The 18,731-nt window shown below is 44.3% G+C and overlaps 1 protein-coding gene across 3 annotated transcripts; it reads left to right on the top strand.

Moving 5' to 3' along the window:
- The first annotated feature begins 3,074 nt into the window (after positions 1 to 3,074).
- LOC139568745 (UTP--glucose-1-phosphate uridylyltransferase-like) lies at positions 3,075 to 18,669 on the top strand. Of its 3 annotated transcripts, none has more exons than XM_071390794.1 (10): positions 3,075 to 3,286; positions 5,592 to 5,707; positions 8,413 to 8,520; positions 15,135 to 15,320; positions 15,936 to 16,069; positions 16,451 to 16,748; positions 17,092 to 17,289; positions 17,547 to 17,789; positions 17,932 to 18,036; positions 18,203 to 18,669. In XM_071390794.1, the coding sequence occupies exons 2-10, from the start codon at positions 5,609 to 5,611 to the stop codon at positions 18,308 to 18,310; spliced, it is 1,479 nt and encodes a 492-aa protein (XP_071246895.1). In that variant the 5' UTR covers positions 3,075 to 3,286; positions 5,592 to 5,608; the 3' UTR covers positions 18,311 to 18,669. The 3 variants fall into 3 exon arrangements, with proteins under 3 accessions (XP_071246895.1, XP_071246894.1, XP_071246896.1); XM_071390793.1 differs by lacking the exon at positions 3,075 to 3,286 and adding an exon at positions 4,165 to 4,591; XM_071390795.1 differs by lacking the exons at positions 3,075 to 3,286; positions 5,592 to 5,707 and adding an exon at positions 7,338 to 7,463.
- Positions 18,670 to 18,731: the final 62 nt, after the last annotated feature.

Genomic DNA, 18,731 nt, shown 5'->3' on the forward strand with positions numbered 1-18,731 from the left:
TTCTGTGGATTGTGGTTGGTTATTTGACTAAATATCTTTAAAGCTAGGGTTTTCTGTTGTTTTTCCAGTTAATAGAAATATGAAAGTTGTGTTTCTATAAATATGGTAGTTATATCATGACTAGTGAAATGTTGAGTAATAATTGTTCTACCCCCTCTTTCCGTCGAGCCTTCAAACATGTTGAACTCAAAGTATTGTGATCAAAGAGGGTATTTCTGAAGTTAATTATCTTGTCAGTCGGAAAAAAGACAGACAATCACTAAATGTTGGATGTTGGTGATGTCAAGGATGGTGAGGTTCATTGCCCTTTGCAATGAAACGTTTGACCACATGGTGGCAGTGTTGACAGCGTTTTACTACTCTGGGACCCTTTCAAATCGATCAAATGGTATTTTAACCATATTAACAAGATTCAAGTAGTGAAAAGCCTAAGATTTGTAGGGGATTTTAATTTCCCTGTTACCCAATAATTTCTTAGCATGAGTTATCAATGTTTCAAAAATAGCAGTTGCATGCATGTAAAGTTATTTTTTACAACCATCCGAGAACCTAGTCATTTAATCAACCATCCTGGACTGCCCGGTGAAAGGCACTCTGCCCATTTTGCAGTGCCTGACAAACTGCACAGCGGCCAGGAGCTGAACTTTAAGTCTACTGTTTGGTGAGCTGTGCTATGCAGGCAGAGGGTGGTCCGGAAGACCCATACACCCCACTCCAGAGAAAAGGAGAAGAGGGACACAGTCTCTCACATAGAGATCCAATTAAATTACATATGAATTGTTTTAAACATTTTATAATATTTTCTCAATTGCTGGAATGAAAGTGTTCCTTTACCAACGCTGTGTTGCGTTGTCACTGGTGTCTGGTCTCTCTCAAGTCATTGATGTCCATCTTTCATTGAATGTCCAATATTTGCAATCAAATTACAGAAAGCGGTCAAAGACTATATAGGCTAGGCTTTTTGGAACTGTTTGAAGAGATCACATAGAGATCTTAGTTTATAGTATTTGATCAATTTCTGGAATGTATTTTCAGGCTTTTGGTCCCTCATCCCTCATCAGCTGACCACCAGAACCAGGGAGTCTGGTGGGCCAAAAAGGCATGGTACTGGGCCCAAAAACAGAAGGCCTCCACTGAGGTTTGGGGTGTATTTGGGGATTATTTGGAGGGGTGGATTAAGCCTCAAAGATGTTTGGAAAGAAAGGCTATTAAAGGGAAAAATAATTTCTGAGAAGAAAGTGATTTAGGCAATCTACTGAACAAAGTCATTCTTGACTAATACTCAGATTAGTCAGCAGAGTTGCCATCTGAAAGGCAGAACACCATAGTCCCTGTGCCCAAGGAAGCGAAGGTAACCTGCCTAAATGATTACCGCCCCGTAGCACTCACGTCGGTAGCCATGAAGTGCTTTGAAAGGCTGGTCATGGCTCACATCAACACCATCCTCCCGGACACCCTAGACCCACTCCAATTCGCATACCGCCCCAATAGATCCACAGATGACGCAATCTCAATCGCACTCCACACTGCCCTTTCCCACCTGGACAAAAGGAACACCTATGTGAGAATGCTGTTCATTGACTACAGCTCAGCGTTCAACACCATAGTGCCCACGAAGCTCATCACTAAGCTAAGGACCCTGGGACTAAACACCTCCATCTGCAACTGGATCCTGGACTTCCTGACGGGCCACCCCCGGGTGGTAAAGGTAGGCAACAACACGTCTGCCACGCTGATCCTCCCCTCTGGGGCCCCTCAGGGGTGTGTACTTAGTCCCCACCTGTACTCCCTGTTCACCCACGACTGTGTGGCCCAACACGACTCCAACACCATTAAGTTTGCCGCCGACGCAACAGTGGTAGGCCTGATCACCGACAACGATGAGACAGCCTATAAGGAGGAGGTCAGAGAACTGGCAGTGTGGTGCCAGGACAACAACCTCTTCCTCAACATGAGCAAGACAAAGGGACTGATCGTGGACTACAGGAAAAGACAGGCCGAACAGGCCCCCATTCAACATCGACGGGGCTGTAGTGGAGCGGATCGGGAGTTTCAAGTTCCTTGGTGTCCACATCACCAATGAACTATCATGGTCCGAACACATCAAGACACACTATTCCCCCTCAGGAGAGTGAAAAGATTTGTCATGGGTCCCCAGATCCTCAAAAAGTTTGATAGCTGCACCATCGAGAGCATCCTGACTGGTTGAATCACCGCTTGGTATGCCAACTGCTCGGCATCTAACCGTAAGGCGCTACAGAGGGTAGTGCGTACGGCCCAGCACATCACTGGGGACAAGCTTCCTGCCATCCAGAACCTATATAATAGGCGGTGTCAGACGAAAGCCCATAAAATTGTCAGACTCCAGTCACCCAAGTCATAGACTGTTTTCTCTGCTACCGCACGGCAAGCAGTACCAGAGCGCCAAGTCTAGGACCAAAAGGCTCCTTAACAGCTTCTACCCCCAAGCTGAACAATTAATCAAATGGCCTCTGGACTATTTACATTGACACCCCCACTTCCCCTCCATTTGTTTTATACACTGCTGCTACTCGCTGTTTATTATCTATGCATAGTCACATCACCCCTACCTATGTACAAATTACCTCAACTAACCTGTACCCCAGCACACTGACTCGGTACTGGTACCCCCTGTATATAGCCTCGTTATTGTTCTTTTATTGTGTTACTTTTTATAATTTTTTTACTTTTGTTGTTTTTGGTAAATATTTTCTTAACTCTTCTTGAACTGCACTGTTGGTTAAGGGCTTGTAAGTAAGCATTTCACCGTAAGGTCTACACTGCGCATGTGACAAATAATGTTTGATTTGATTTGGTAATTTGTCAATCATTTCATTTAAGTGTAATGCTTTTTATTTTGATCGAGAGCCTTTGTTAGAAAAATATTTTTAATAGATTAATAAACTGTAGAGACAAATATGCACAGTCAGCGAGAAAGAGTCGGAAGAGCTCAGGTCCACCCTCGTGAACAAGATTCTGATTGGGGTAAGTGGATTTTCGCATGCTTTGATTGGCCACTGACTCACCAATCGTTTGCCCTTATAAACTGGCCTGTCAAGAAGCCAACTTCGACATTTCCGGCTTTAATTTGGCATCGCGTGGTGCAAGAAACCTGTCAAAAATAAATATTCTCCTTAGGACGGTGACAATGTACATTTTAAAGTGTTAATTTTTCACTTGTTTCACAGGCCGAAACCCAGCTCGCTAAAGTAGCCAAGCACCTTGGAGTTCTTTGGTGGATTGATATCAAAATAATTATCATCAGGTGGGTAGCCAATGCAGTGAATGACGTTATGCTTGAAAACGTGGTGCTTGTGATGTAAAATGCACTACTAGAGCCTTTTAAACAAAAACATTGGCTGCTGGCATGGATATCTTAGTTGTTACCTCTGCTGCAGAATGGCTAGCTTGCCCCTGCCACTTCGTCTCCCAAGTTTACCGGGTCATGTAGCCAAAATAGCGAATCGTGTGGCTAAAGTCAATCCAGGGTCAAATGAATCAATACAAATAATGTATGAACAATACGCCAGCGTGCCAAACAGCTGCCTGATAACGGCGGGGTAGGACCAACCATGCAATAGAAGGGCTTTGATGCTATTCAAGAAACTGCGTTATTGGGAAATGTGGACGAAGCATGTATTTGCCTCTAACGTAACATATTTGGCCACGAGTATGTGCGTATGGATCTGACCAGAGATGCGTGTTCCATAATAAATTAACTTCATATTCTATTTAATTCCTAGCTTTTTTGGCTGCCTACTGTGCTATAGGTCTACATGTAGGTACTGTACATTTAAAAACATCGGACATATCAGCTGGCAAGTACTTATCAAATAACGTCAGGCGGTCTAATGCACTGCATCTCAGTGCTAGAGGTGTCACTACAGACCCTGGTTCGAATCCAGGCTGTATCACAACCGGCCGTGATTGGGAGTCCCATAGGGCGGCGCACAATTGCCCCAGCGTCGTCCGGGTTAGGGTTTGGCCGTCATTGTAAATAAGAATTTGTTCTTAATTGACTTCCCTAGTTAAATAAAATAGTTCCGTCAGTGAGATATTTTGCGATTGTTTCCTGCTAAAGAGGGGTCGTCACTAGCTACCACAGCCACGAAGTCTTAAACCCCGCCTATTTCTACAATTGTTCTTCTTAAAATAGGATTTTTAAACCTTAACCACACTGCTAACCTTATTCCTAACCTTAAATGAACACAAAAAAGCAACCTTTTTTTTCAGGAATTTTGACGATGTAACCTATTTGGATTTGTGTGGCTGTGCTATCTAGTGGAAACCCAAAAGAGGTGGGAGAACTGAGAATTGGGTGGTGTCGGGTTTACTGATGGATTGATACATTGTTTCTTGGGACTGCAGTTCATTTTCGCAAGCATGAGTGGCTGTCACTGGTGTCTGGTGTCAAGCCATTGATGGTTATCTTTTATTGAACGATGTCTAATATTTGCTGGCAAATTACAGAAGACTATCGAAGACTATAGGCTAGGCTTTTGGGATCTTATTTGGATAAATTTTCTTGGCACATATTTTGTCATACGTCCAAAGATGTCTGTTTTGGATGGTAAGTTTTCTGTACCAGTCGGTAATGAGTCTGATAGCTACTTTCCCATTGCTATTGTTTGGTCTTGACAGTTCTTATCTTTTCCATGACTATCAGTCACTTCTTGACTTCTCTTTTTAGTTATTAATGATTTAAAGTTTTTAGAACGCAGTGTGTTCTTTTTACTTATCTATATTTCTGATGTCTTGAATTTAGGATACTGAGAATATAGATTTCACCACATCGGTATTATGCAATACTGGGAATTGCCAAATTAGGCTAGTGGGGGATATTTTCATCTTGAGTGATTTGCATGTCAATTGTACCCAGAGCTTGGTTGCTGCTATGTCTATATTTTCTTAACGTAATAAATCCTGTATTGAACACAGGGTGAACGAATCGCAAATTGACTGGTTCAATAATGGAGGGGCAGGTAGCCTAGCGGTTACCGAAAGGTCGCTGGTTCGAATCACAGAGCGGACTAGGGGAAAAATCTCTGTGCCCTTGAGCAAGGCACTTAACCCTAATTGCTCTTATAAGTCGCTCTGGACAAGTACATCTGCTAAATGACTTTAAAAATATATATATGATAATATTGACCCAATAGGCTTGACTTGGTCATGGCATAATGGATATAGGAAGAAAATTCTAGATGTCCATTAAAATCCAATAAGCCAACATGTGGGTAGACATTTGCATGGCATCATATGTAACAATGTTCCATTTCACCTATTGTAAAATAATGTGCTTGCTTGCTTATTAATGACTACAAGCTGCCTCGCTCATTAGAACACAGGCATGCAGTTGTTTCAAGAAGGCTTTATGACTGAACGTCTTTAAACTGACCTTATCCTCTGTCTGATAGTTTTGAATGGTTCCAGCAGAATGAACGAACTAGCCCTCTCCCTTTCATTCTCTCCTTTCTCTCCTTTGGCCTCATACTCTTTGATTGTTTCGAATGGTTCAAGAGGACTGAATGATGAAATACCTCTGTCGCTTTCTTTCTCCTTTCTCCCGGCAGATCTCAGCAAAGCCGGGATGGCAGAGTTTCAGGAGAAGCTGCGGCTGCAGCATGAGACCTCCATGCACAAAGAGCTGGAGAAGCTGCTGACCACAGCCAAGGGGGCTGAGCAGGAGGTGGGCCTGGGGTTTGGTGCGAGAGTACCTAGTGCATGTTTGTGGATCCAGGGTGGTTGTTTTGGAGTAGTGAGGAAATTTCTTGGCATGCTGTTCTGAGAGGGTAACCGGATGGTGAATGACCTGTGTGTCTCTCGATGGGTCAAACACAAATGCACACACTTCACGATTTCACAACATGGATTCACTCTTTCTACCTCTTTCTGCTCCTCTCCCCACTTTTTGCCCCCCTGTTTACTTTAAGCCCCAGCAGGCAAGATGTTCAACTCTTTCTCTATATATGATGTAGGCCATACATTCCCACAGAAATCATTGTCACTTTTCCTCACCACTGAGCCCTCACCTTACAACGCATCAGCTATTACCATGCCATCCAACAAGCACAGCGCACAACCCATTTGACCAGAAACTGGAAAGACAATTCTCCCTGCTTAGCAAACAGTTTGTATGCAGTTAGCATTGCTACTGCTAACTAAAGCATTGGCATGATGGTAAAAGCTTACAAGATAAGCATTCACTCTTTAGAGTAAGTGGTTCCTTTTTTACACTCCTCCTGGTTTCACTTCAAACACATCACATTAAAGTTAGATAGCGGAGGGGGGGAGAAACGCAATTAAAACCCACTAAGGAGCCCGGAGGGTTGAGGTGGAACAGCAAGATTGGCTAGGTGGGAGTTCTAATGATTATCCCAATGGGGGCATTTAGAACACACTGAACTGAAACGTACATGAAAGCCATTAAGCAAAGGTCAGAAAGGAGGGTTGCGGGCAGAATGCTTTGATTATAGGGACACCAAACAGACTGCATCAACAGACTAGAGAAATAATGATGCATATCATTTGGAATAGAAATATTGAGTTCAGATGTAGCTTATATGGCACATCGAAAAAACAATTCAACTCTGTATGCTGCTATAGGTTTGGTCAGGACAGCGTTTTCTCGATTAACCTTCACCAGCTCCATTTGATTTGGTCTATAGAGCCCCACAGTGGAGGTGTCATAATACCCATAAAACCAGGGAAATGGTTCCAATTGTTTTTCTATTCGTTTTTCCCATAGGGGATTTTAGAAGCACTTAAAATAAGGGATGTTTCATGTAGTCTTACACTGGCGTGACGCTTTGATAACAATGTAAATCTCTCTTGGACAAGGTGACTTTTATCAATAAATTCAGCTGGATTTACTCTCAAATTTGAAAATGCTAATTAGCATCAAAGTAGACATGCAAAACTACAAATCCCTGGAAGCTCCTGCTCGTCATCGCTAGCTGACACCTTTGCTAACAGGTGTTCTGTCAATTTTAAAACTTGCACAAGATAGTTCACAGAATTGTCCATTTAAAGAAATGTAGCCAATTTACTCATTACTACATTTAGCTAACATTAGAAAGCTAATCCACAGATTCTTACCTTTGCCTCAATTCAGCAGTCTCGTCCAGATCATGTCATTTGTAGTTCTTTATGACAGCCACATTGGCAGCTAATTAGCGTTTCATTTTGGGGGGGTAAATACCGGTTGAATATATTGATAAAAGTCACCTTGTCCTAGAGAGATTTACAAGGTTATCAAAACCATTTCCCTGTTTGACCACTAGGTTTTATGACTCATACTGAGGTACTATATTCCAGTACAAGCACACCTGATTCAAATGTTTTACTAATCATCAGACTTGAAGCCGACTGGAGGTGTGGCTCAAGGAACTCTTCTGTGCCTTCATCTTCCTTTGTCAAAAACAGCGCAGCCCGGGATGTCGAAAGTAGGTGGAAATTTGTTGACGATCTAAATCTGGTCCCGTGCCCTCTCCGGATTGAGGGCCAGGAGCTCAAAGTGTGTGATAGTGTGAAGATTTTAGGGGTAATGGTACAGAAAGACTTACAATGGGGTGAGCAGGTTGCTACTATGGTAACCAAGAGCAACAGAAAACCCTTTGTCCTTCGCCGCCTTAAAAGGTTCCATGTGCCACAGGAAGACCTGGTTAGCATTTACACCGACTACAGACGCCCCGCCCTGGAGTATGCCGCTCCTGCTTGACACAGCTCACTGACCCAGGCCCAGTCTGGTGACCTAGAGCGTATTCAGAAGAGCAGCACCATCCTAGGAGGATACTCCAGTTATACTGAGGCACTTCAGATACTGTCCCTAACCCGGCTTCATGAAAGATGGACACAACTCTACACTGACTTCGCTGTCAGCCTCCTAAAATCTCAATTCAGAGTCTGGCTAACCCCTGACTGAATCACAGTGACAGGCAGGAACACCTGCAGCCAAAACAAACTGACTATACCAAAGTCTACTTTACCAATCCCATATTTCTGCTCATTGGTTAATTATTCTCTTTAAGACCACAGAACGTTATTGATTTCGATTTTTGTAAAAAATATATATAAATAAATGTTGCTCATATCCATTAATATTTTGTATGCTGATGGATTTGTACTGACTGCTATATGAGTGTAATAAAAATAACTATTAGTTGAATCAGGTGTGCTGTTTCTGGAATACATCAAATAAATGGAGATGGCTAAATGAAGTTACTAGAGGTTTGGGAGACACTGTTTTAGGCTTTAGTAATGTTATGATTTCAATCGTGTGTCTTTTATCAAGCTATGTTTTGCATGTGAATTGGATGCCATTATGAATCAATTATGTGGATTTTGATCATTTGCGTCCATTCAAAGTCTGAGCCTTGGCACTTTCTGTTTCAGATTTCCAAAAAGGACTTTGAGGGTTTTAAGAACCTCTTCCACAGATTCCTCCAGGTAAAAGGACCCTCTGTGAAATGGGACAAGATCCACAAGCCCCCAGAGGATCTGGTGAGTAGTTCGGTTTTAACACTGGTTGTCTACACGCCACAAGCTGGAAGCTCAGGCATTCGTTATTTGCATAAGAAATTACAAGACTTTGTCATACAGATCAGCCTATGTCTAAAAATGGTTCCCTTCCTTACCATTGGAAATCTATTGTTTCTGCAGGTGCAGACCTATTTTCATGTTGCCCCTCTTGTACAAGGGATTGTCTGACCTGTAGTTTCTTTTGTTTTTAATCAACTTTGTTGCATATTTAGTGCTAGTCCACAAACTGTCTCAGAAACACTGTTTTGAGTGCAGCATCTCTCTGTGTATGTTGGATGAGATTGGATCTCTAGGCCAAAGCCCTCTTCTACAATGAACATCCACACCCCCATCTGAACAGATAGATGCCAACGCGGCCCCTTTCAACTGAACATGAGAGCTGTGGAGTTAGTGGCTGTCAAGTGACACTGGCTCTATGGGGGCAGAATGCTGTGGTCCTGTCGTCCTGCAGCAGAGAGTCTGGGACAGAAAGCCCAGCCAAGTCCCAGTACACCCCCCCCCCCCCCCCCGTCCTCTCCCAGCTGACTGGAACAACTGAGGCTCCAGTCAGAGAGGGAGTGTTACATCTGAAGGGTCACTGGGGCGTGGGCTTTTCCCCGAGTCTAAACGTCTAAGAACTTAGCGTTTTGAGTAGTGCTGGACAAGAGACTGCGCCTATGGTGACAGGAGGTAGACTCCATGTAAAGGAAGGAGGGGGGCGTTTCAGGGAGACCTGGGCTGGAACCACTGACCCATGGAACACTTAGGCCACATGCAGGAAGGCTACATCCAGTTGGTATATAGTTGCACACACTTGTTTGTGAGTCGGTACATTCCCAAGCGCATGAAGCCCACAGATCTTAATGAGTACGTAGTAAGGGATGGAAACAAGCACCCCACACCAACAGAACTGAAACGAGGTAACCAGATCCAAGAACACTGTGTGTAGCTATGGGCCAAAGCAAGCCAGCTATTTATCACCTGGGTGACATTTCAGTATCTCAGAGCCTGACCAGTATCTCAAAGCCCCCCCCCCCCCCCCTTTCCCCAAATAACCCCTAGCTCATAGGTTACCCTATAAATAGCCTGACCTTTCCAGCATTCGAAAGCACAGACTTGAGGGAGCAGGATTCTGGCCTGGGGTGATATTTGGCTTACCCTGCCCCAAGCCCAAGTTTACACTCTTTCCACCCACGTGCATGGGTGGGTGTGTAGTCCTATCTGCTCTAGCAGCCTCACTGTAGGACTGTCTTTGGACAGCCTTGTTTTGGGGCGTGGTTCATGGTCACGACCATAAGTAGAGAATTTGAAAGCGTATCTGGACTCGTTCCGCACTTGTGACATCGAGACATTGTGTCACCTTGGAGACCTTGAGTTTGCAGTTGTGTTAAGTTCAAACAACTCAGTTTTAAGTTCTTACGAGTTAAATCTCGTCATGTTGTATTTCTTGTTATCGACAGAAGCTGTATGGCTCTGAAAGGGTTAATCGTTTATCCTATATAACAGTAATGTCAGTCTTATGCAATAAATCTGCACATTATTGACTTGTGAGTTAATGTACCTAATTGAGTGAATCTCACAAACAGTCCATGCAAAGTAAAGTGGCTTTCTATACTGTCTACTTCTCTACCAGATTCCCACAGATTCTCCATTCCCTCCCAGTTATGTAATTGCTCATAGGTCAATATTGCTTGTTTTGCAGAGATTGACTGTTTGAATGGTTGAAGTCCATGGCTGCTACGCACCTCGAGTTTGCAGTCTCAATATTTAGTAGTTCTAAGGCTTCATCAGCTAGCTAAGTGCTTGGAAAGAACCCTACATTTTGAGTAGCCTAGTGAATAATAACGTCCCAAGAATGGAACCTTGCGGCACTACAGTATTTATAGGAAGCATTTCAGACATTGTACAATCAACCTGTACACATTTTGATTTGATAGTTTTCCACATTCTAAAGGGATTATTCAGGTTTTTTGCTGTTTCACGCTAGTAAAACTCTGACTAACTAATGAATAAGTGAGATATGTGTTTCCCTTCTCTAAATCTAGTCCAGATTGGACTGTCTTACTTTGGCCCAAACCACATTCCTTTCATGAATTAACTCGGTTAGATCCCTAGAAAACCATGGATTATCTGAACACTTGTGACTTCGAGCGACTGAAATTCTCTTGAAAGATCGCGCAGGAAGCCAAATAAATGTTTTTTAAATTCTGTTTCCTGATAATGGGTGGTTTCGCCTTTGTAAAGAGAACTACGTAGCTCACAATGAAAGTAACCTGTTTGTCATCGAGAGTAATGGCACTTCACCTTAATAGCCCAGACTGGGGTAAACACATCTTATTGTGCTGTGTTATGACTGACGATGGCGAACCCACACCTTCAAACGCTGTGTGGTCTTGGCTCCAACACAGCCATGAGAGACTGTTGTATGTTGAGAAGGATCCCCATAAGGTAAGAAACATTGGTATGTCTTCGAGAGCAAAATGTTCACGGTGATCATGGCAAGGAAACAAAACACGAAACGTATTTCACATTTATTTTTTCAAGCTATAGCACACAACATTTTACATACAGCAGGTTTTAAAGGACCAAAGTGTTTGTTCGGCTTCGTGTTTTCATGTTTGCCATGGAAAAAAATCCCAATACTGGTATCATCCCCAGTGACGTGTATTCATGGATGCCAAGGGAAGCCAGGTTTATCCCCAAAATTTACCAACATTTCCTTCAATTCGCAAGAGGCTGAATGTATCTCACCAGAGAAAGCATACGAGCGAGTGAAACAGTGCCCCTCTGTCTATGTGTAGACCATCTATCTGATGCTGTCTGGTCAAAAATAGTATGACATTGTGTCTATGTGTAGACCATCTATCTGATGCTGTCTGGTCAAAAATAGTATGACATTGTTGCCGCCCGTAGCATTGAATGCAAGGGAAGCCAGCGAGCATTTGGCCTCCCTTGATTAAAAAAAGTGTGGCTCTTATTTTAATCAGCGAACTGAACTATGAATGGTCCTGGCACACCAAAAAAAGTGTCAAGGGAAATCTATTTGGATTTGGCTTCACTCCAATCACATCAAGAGCAATACATCATTGACAAACTTGATTTGTTTAATCTTGTTGTGTAGTCCTCCAGTGGCTAGCTAGCTAAAATTGACCCTTTCCTATACTGACAGCCAGGACCTGCCAATCAGAATGAGTTTCCCTCCACAAAAGGGCTTTATTACAGACAGAAATACTCCTCAGTTTCATCAGCTGTCCAGATGGCTAGTCTCAGACGATCCCGCAGGTGAAGAAGTCGGATGAGGTCCTGGGCTGACATGCTTATGTGGTCTGCAGTCGTGAGGCCGGTCGGACGTAATGCCAAATTCTCTAAAAGAATGTTAGAGGTGGCTTATGGTAGAGAAATTAACATTCAATTCACTGGCAACAGCTCTGGTGGACATGCCTGCAGTCAGCATGCCAATTTCACACTCCCTCAACTTGAGACATCTATGGCATTGTGTTGTGTGACAAAACGGCACATGTAAATTAGCCATGGATGGAGAAGGATTTGGACTTGTGGTTTTACTTGATTCTCCGTACTGGCCAATGATTATAACGCCAATTCTGATCGAACCATAAATTCATACATAGTGCCCCTGTGCTCGATTTATTTTTATTTTTATACACCTGTCAGCAACAGGTGTGGCTGAAATAGACAAATCCACTATTTTGAAGGGGTGTCCACGTACTTTTGTATGTATAGTGTATCACGGTCGCAAGGCGTATGGACGAACAGGTTATAGAGCAAACGAGGCAATTATCAGAAAACAGGTTGTAATATGGCTTTTTCTTCTGGATTGGCTTCCCTAGTGATTTTACGCCGCTACTGATTGGACCGGCCCACATCTTGATGTGACTTTCTGACATGAGAGAGTTGTGAGGTCTTGGATATTGTAGAGCTTGGGCCAGTCTTTGGTAATGTCAAATGGGGGACCAACATGAAGATTTAGCCTAAATGTTGTTTGTTAAATCCTTGTTGAAGATTATTATAGCCTGTATGTCTTGAGGGAAGTATAATTGTAGAATGACACGGCTCTCATTTACATCATTACATTTAAGTCATTTAGCAGACGCTCTTATCCAGAGCGACTTACAAATTGGTGCATTCACCTTATGATATCCAGTGGAACAACCACTTTACAATAGTGCATCTAACTCTTTTAAGGGGGGGGGGGGGTTAGAAGGATTACTTTATCCTATCCTAGGTATTCCTTAAAGAGGTGGGGTTTCAGGTGTCTCCGGAAGGTGGTGATTGACTCCGCTGACCTGGCGTCGTGAGGGAGTTTGTTACACCATTGGGGTGCCAGAGCAGCGAACAGTTTTGACTGGGCTGAGCGGGAACTGTACTTCCTCAGAGGTAGGGAGGCGAGCAGGCCAGAGGTGGATGAACGCAGTGCCCTTGTTTGGGTGTAGGGCCTGATCAGAGCCTGAAGGTACGGAGGTGCCGTTCCCCTCACAGCTCCGTAGGCAAGCACCATGGTCTTGTAGCGGATGCGAGCTTCAACTGGAAGCCAGTGGAGAGAGCGGAGGAGCGGGGTGACGTGAGAGAACTTGGGAAAGTTGAACACCAGACGGGCTGCGGCGTTCTGGATGAGTTGCTCTCCAGACTCCTATTCATTTAAAAGGGGGCTATGGTTGTGGTGATAGTCAGCCTAATAGTAGTTGAGCTGTTAAAGTGTTTTGAACCCTCTGCCACCTAACTCACGTGAGGTTGTAGCTTTTAGTTTTTTCTTAAGTAGTTTCCTATTCCTGTGTCTTACACGTTGCTTTGTGTATTTTCCAATAGTCCATACACACTGAATACAGTACACACTGTAAAACAATACATTGGGTTTGTTGGGAGAGTGCGTGCAGGCTGCCTCTGTAGCCTATAGGGCTGTTTCCCAGACTGTAGGCTTAGTCATAGACTATTTATTTTATTTAACTAGGCTAGTCAGTTAAGAATAAATTCTTATTTACAATGACGGCCTAACCCGGACGACGCTGAGCCAATTGTGCGCCGCCCTATGGGACTCCCAATCACGACCGGTTGTGATACAGCCTGGAATTGAACCAGGGTCTGTAGGGATGCCTCTAGCACTGCAGATGCAGTGCCTTAGACCGCTGCACCACTCAGGAGCCCCTCATGTGACTAGTAAGAAGTAGCCCACCACTTTCAATGGTGAGTCTCCATTGAACATGTTTTTTAGTGCAGGACTAGGCTTTCTCCTAATGTCTGGTCCTGGAAAACACTGCCCATAGCATTGGGAAATCACATTTATAAGCTAGATTTGAAATGGCCCATCTTTGGGAAGACGTTGTCAAGATACTGCGAGGCAGTTTGAGTTCCTTCATGGTCGCACTCTCATCTCGATGGTTCGTCTCATGGTGTGAGCGGTAAGGAAGAGGCCTGGCTGCCTGTTACCATGCCAACTCTGAAACTGTAGCCTCCCTCCGACGGTGCAGGAAGTGTGTGTGTGTGGAAAGGTAGTGCATGAGGTGTCATCATACACTCCCATCATACTCTCCTGCGTCTGTCTAGGCATTTGAGGATGATGGGAGGGAGGTAAAGTTAGGTGTGTATGTAAGTTGAAGGCAGAGTGTAACGGATTGTGTAAAAGTTAAGGTCTTGAGTATGACACACAGTCTATAATTACTCCCTGTCCTTTTTGTCCTCTTGTGTTGTACATCTGTCATCTTTCCATTTGCCAACAGCAGGGCCAGTAAAGACCAGAGGGCATGTTCCTTCTCCCTGGGAATTATTATAAATGACGAAGTACAGGAAAGGAAATTCAAATGGCAGTGAATTATACCCACAGTCTGACTTTACCACATCTAGCTTACACTGTATTCAGTTCACAGTAAAACATACCATATTAACAGTTTGCCTTTTTCAATTATGCAGGCTACCGCTGTACCTTGACTTAGGCCTACAATAATTAAATAGTAGGCCTATTGTTTTTTCCTATTGGACAAATCTATTTCTGGACCATTCTGTAGGGGTGTTTTGTTCTCCCCTCAGTCCCTGTGTGAGGATGTACTTTATCTCCACCGCTCTGGGTTTTGACAGCTGTCGCCATGGCTTCACTGAACAGCACTGTTACATAATAGGAGCCTGGAGTGATGCCAGCTCCCCCTTCTCCACCCCTCCTACGCTCCAAAACAGAGCACCCCCCCCCCCCCACCCTACCTTGAGCAACCCCAATACTGCCCCCCAGTTGTCAAATGCTGAACTGAAGATCCAACTTTCACAGGGATTGATATAGCAGTCGGCAATTGAGTCTTCTCTGTGGTTACCCCATTGGACAGGTGAATTATTTTATTGAAAACAACCAAACTGCAAAGCATTGCTGTAGCCTAAACAGATTTCTGAATCGTCCCCATTTGTTTAATTGAAAATCCGTCAACTTGTCATTTCTGTGTAACTTACTACTTTGTTAATGGAGGAACGTAGGACCTGCACTGAAGCGTTCTAACATTGCCAGTCTGTGTGTAAACATCTACATTTTTGGGCAAGTGATCATAATCTTCAGGCTACTCCCAGTATCTGACCTGCACCTCTTTCCCTCCCTGTTGCAGATCCACCCCTATGACAAGATCAAGGCCCAGGGGCTGCCGGACAGCGTAGCGGCCAGCCTCAACAAGCTGGTGGTGGTCAAGCTCAACGGAGGCCTGGGCACCAGCATGGGCTGCAAAGGCCCCAAGAGTGTCATCAGTGTCCGCAATGAGAACACCTTCCTGGACCTTACCGTCCATCAGATAGAGGTATTATATTGTACTGTAGTATACCATTTTTGGTCCGAGAGAACATAACACACAAAAAAAAAAAAAAAGATATACAAATATTCAGTATGTGAATGTCAACTAGAGCTAGTTATTGTAGTACTAGATATTTATTTTTCTCAATTTCTACATTCAACATAATTTAGGGAGCCAAACTCCAGTAATAAAAATGTCTCCTGAGTGGTGCAGTGGTCTAAAGCAGTGCTAGCTGCGTTACTACAGATCCTGGTTTGATACCGGGCTGTGTCACGGCTGGCTGCGACCGGGAGACCCATGAGGCGACGCACATTTGGGTCAGGGTCGTCCGGGTTAGGGGAGGGTTTGGCCGGCCGGGATGTCCTTGTCCCATCGCTCTCTAGTGACTTCCTCCGACACATTGGTGCTTCCGGGTTAAGCGTACATTGTGTCAAGAAGCAGTGCGGATTGGCGGGGTTGTGTTTCGGAGGATGCATGGGTCTCGACATTCGCCTCTCCCGAGTCCGTACAGGAGTTGCAGCGATGGGACAAGACTAACTTACTACTAATTGGATATGACAAAATTGGGGAGAAAAAGAGGTTAAAAATAATCATTAAAAAAATAAATGCCTTCCCTCTCAGCACTTAAACAAGACATTCAACGTGGATGTGCCTCTTGTTCTCATGAACTCCTTCAACACAGACGAGGACACCAAGAAAATCCTGCAGAAGTACACACACCACCGGGTGCACATCCACACTTTCAACCAGAGCAGGTAACACACGCACACAGACGTCCGCACCTACAGAAATGTACACCTGGGTTGTGTTCAGCAGGCCACACTCTTTTTAAAGCGTTTTGCAATGTAAAATCCTAATGAGCATTGCTCTTGGACAAGTTCAGGTACATTCCTGTTTCTAAACATTTTCTCTGTACTGGACATGATCCTGTTCTATTACGATCCTCCTTAACTCTTTCCTGAACATCCTCTCCCTCTTTTTACACTCATCCATCTCTCCTCCACTCTCCATTTCACTCTCTTCTCACCTCTACCTCACTTGACAGGTTGTCATTGTAAATAAGAATCAGTTGTCATTGACTTACCTGTGTAGATAAAGGTAAATGAACGTTATTAAAACTCCTCCTGCCCCTCTAGATACCCGAGGATCAACAAGGAGTCCCTGCTGCCCGTGGCGAAGGACCTGGGAATGCACGGCGACCACGCCGATGCCTGGTACCCACCCGGCCACGGAGACATCTACGCCAGTTTCTACAACTCCGGCCTGCTGGACAAGCTGATCGCCGCGGGCAAGGAGTACATCTTCGTGTCTAACATAGACAACCTGGGCGCCACCGTGGACCTGTTCATCCTCAACCACCTGATGACGCAGCCCAAAGACAAGCGCTGCGAGTTCATCATGGAGGTGACGGACAAGACCCGTGCAGACGTCAAGGTGAGCAGAGGTTTGTGTGCTAGCTAGAAGCAGCCATGGGGTAGTGCTGGTTTTCCTTTCTCCCTGGTGGTTCATTAAATTGTTAATGTCGCTGATGGTCAGAGTCCACCCACCTCGGCAGTATTTGGGGACCTTGGGGCTAAAAATGTAAGACCATTAAAAAGAGTGATAAAGCGACAATGGTAGAGGATAAAATGATTATGATAAAAGTGAATTCCCTACAATTGTATGATCCATTTTGCGATGTATTATACCTCAATGTAAAATGGCATACAGCCTACCATTTCTTTAATTTCCTGACTGCTCATGCATGGTTCTGCCACGCCTCTCAATCTCTCCGCAGGGTGGCACGCTGATCCAGTATGACGACAAGCTGCGTCTGCTGGAGATTGCCCAGGTGCCCAAAGCCCACGTGGACGAGTTCAAGTCGGTCACCAAGTTCAAGATCTTCAACACCAACAACCTTTGGATCTCCCTTGCCGCCATTAAGAGGCTGCACGAGCAGAACACCATGGACATGGAGATCATCGTCAACCCCAAGGTGAGAGGACAGGGGAAAGGCGAGTCTTTAAATGAGAACTGGTATCTGTATCTAGTGGGTTTAGTTCGTAGCCATGTGTTTTAGGGTTTCCTTTGATGTCTTTACTTTTAACCATCCCATTTTATATGAATTAATATTTTTCGGATGGCTGTCACCCATGGCAACTCAACTACGATTAGATTTGCATAACGTTGAAATAGCCGCCACAAGCTCACTGAACGTTAGCACCAATTACCCCTCAACTACCTCCTCCCCAGACGCTGGACGGTGGTCTGAACGTGATCCAGCTGGAAACAGCGGTGGGCGCCGCTATCAAGGCCTTCGACAACGCCCTGGGCGTCAACGTGCCCCGTAGCCGCTTCCTGCCCGTCAAGACCTCGTCGGACCTGCTGCTGGTCATGTCCAACCTCTACAGCCTGGACGCCGGCTCGCTCACCATGAGCAAGAAGAGGGAGTTCCCCTCCACGCCACACGTCAAGCTGGGCAGCTCTTTCACCAAGGTAATGGAACCAAAATGTAGATTAATGCATTTTGTTGAGTCATTATGGCAGACATTTTGATTTTCTATACATTTGTGTGGGTCTTTTTTTATTGGAGGTAGTCATTCTTAATATTTTATGACTTGACTTGTTATGGTTGCAGGTCCATGACTTCCTGATGAGGTTTGAGAGCATCCCAGATATGCTAGAACTGGATCACCTCACAGTGTCAGGAGACGTCACCTTCGGAAAGAACGTCTCTCTCAAGGTAAAGGCTTCATACCCAAAATGGTACCTCATTCCTATTGCATAGTATCTACTTGGAATACAGAAAATTGATACTGGGCTACTTTTGCTTGACATCTCTCTCCAACTAATGTTTTGTTGTATTTTGTGTTACATTTGTCTACGTCCCCTCACTATCCATTCCACAGGGAACTGTCATCATTATTGCCAATCACGGAGATAGGATTGATATTCCTGCCGGAGCAGTGCTGGAAAACAAGATTGTATCTGGCAACCTGCGCATCCTCGACCACTAAGGCCTTCAGGACAAGCCACACCTAGGACTCTTTTAGAGCAAGAAAGGTTATCACTGTGATCCACCATTTCAGATCATTTATCTGCAGCTTACAAAGAAAGACTTGACCACAGTCAGGGTCATTTTAATCCATTTTAAATAGGTGGGATGGTCCTCCTAATGAGCGTTGTGGTTCAGCACACCATGCAAAAGCTTTTATAGGGTTTTAAGGCTGTGTTTACACAAGCAGCCCAATTCTGACAAAAGAGCTGAGCTAATTGGTGACAAGGCATATTAGTGGGAAAATATCAGAATTGGGCTGCCTGTGTAAACAGCATCTGTTGCCAACTCTGACCTGAATAAAGTGCAATATGGATTCAACTTGTCTTGATTTTAAAACTAGAATAGTTTAGTGGCAAAACACAATCATATAAAGGTGCGGC

This window comes from Salvelinus alpinus, chromosome 2, assembly GCF_045679555.1.
Source record: "Salvelinus alpinus chromosome 2, SLU_Salpinus.1, whole genome shotgun sequence".
NCBI classification, from domain to species: domain Eukaryota; kingdom Metazoa; phylum Chordata; class Actinopteri; order Salmoniformes; family Salmonidae; genus Salvelinus; species Salvelinus alpinus.

What these genes read in the sequence shown, in the direction of transcription:
- LOC139568745 (XM_071390793.1), top strand. An exon ending in CACACTTTCAACCAGAGCAG is followed by an intron (nt 16,070 to 16,450) that starts GTAACACACGCA and finishes CTGCCCCTCTAG; the next exon opens with ATACCCGAGGATCAACAAGG. An exon ending in AGACCCGTGCAGACGTCAAG is followed by an intron (nt 16,749 to 17,091) that starts GTGAGCAGAGGT and finishes ATCTCTCCGCAG; the next exon opens with GGTGGCACGCTGATCCAGTA.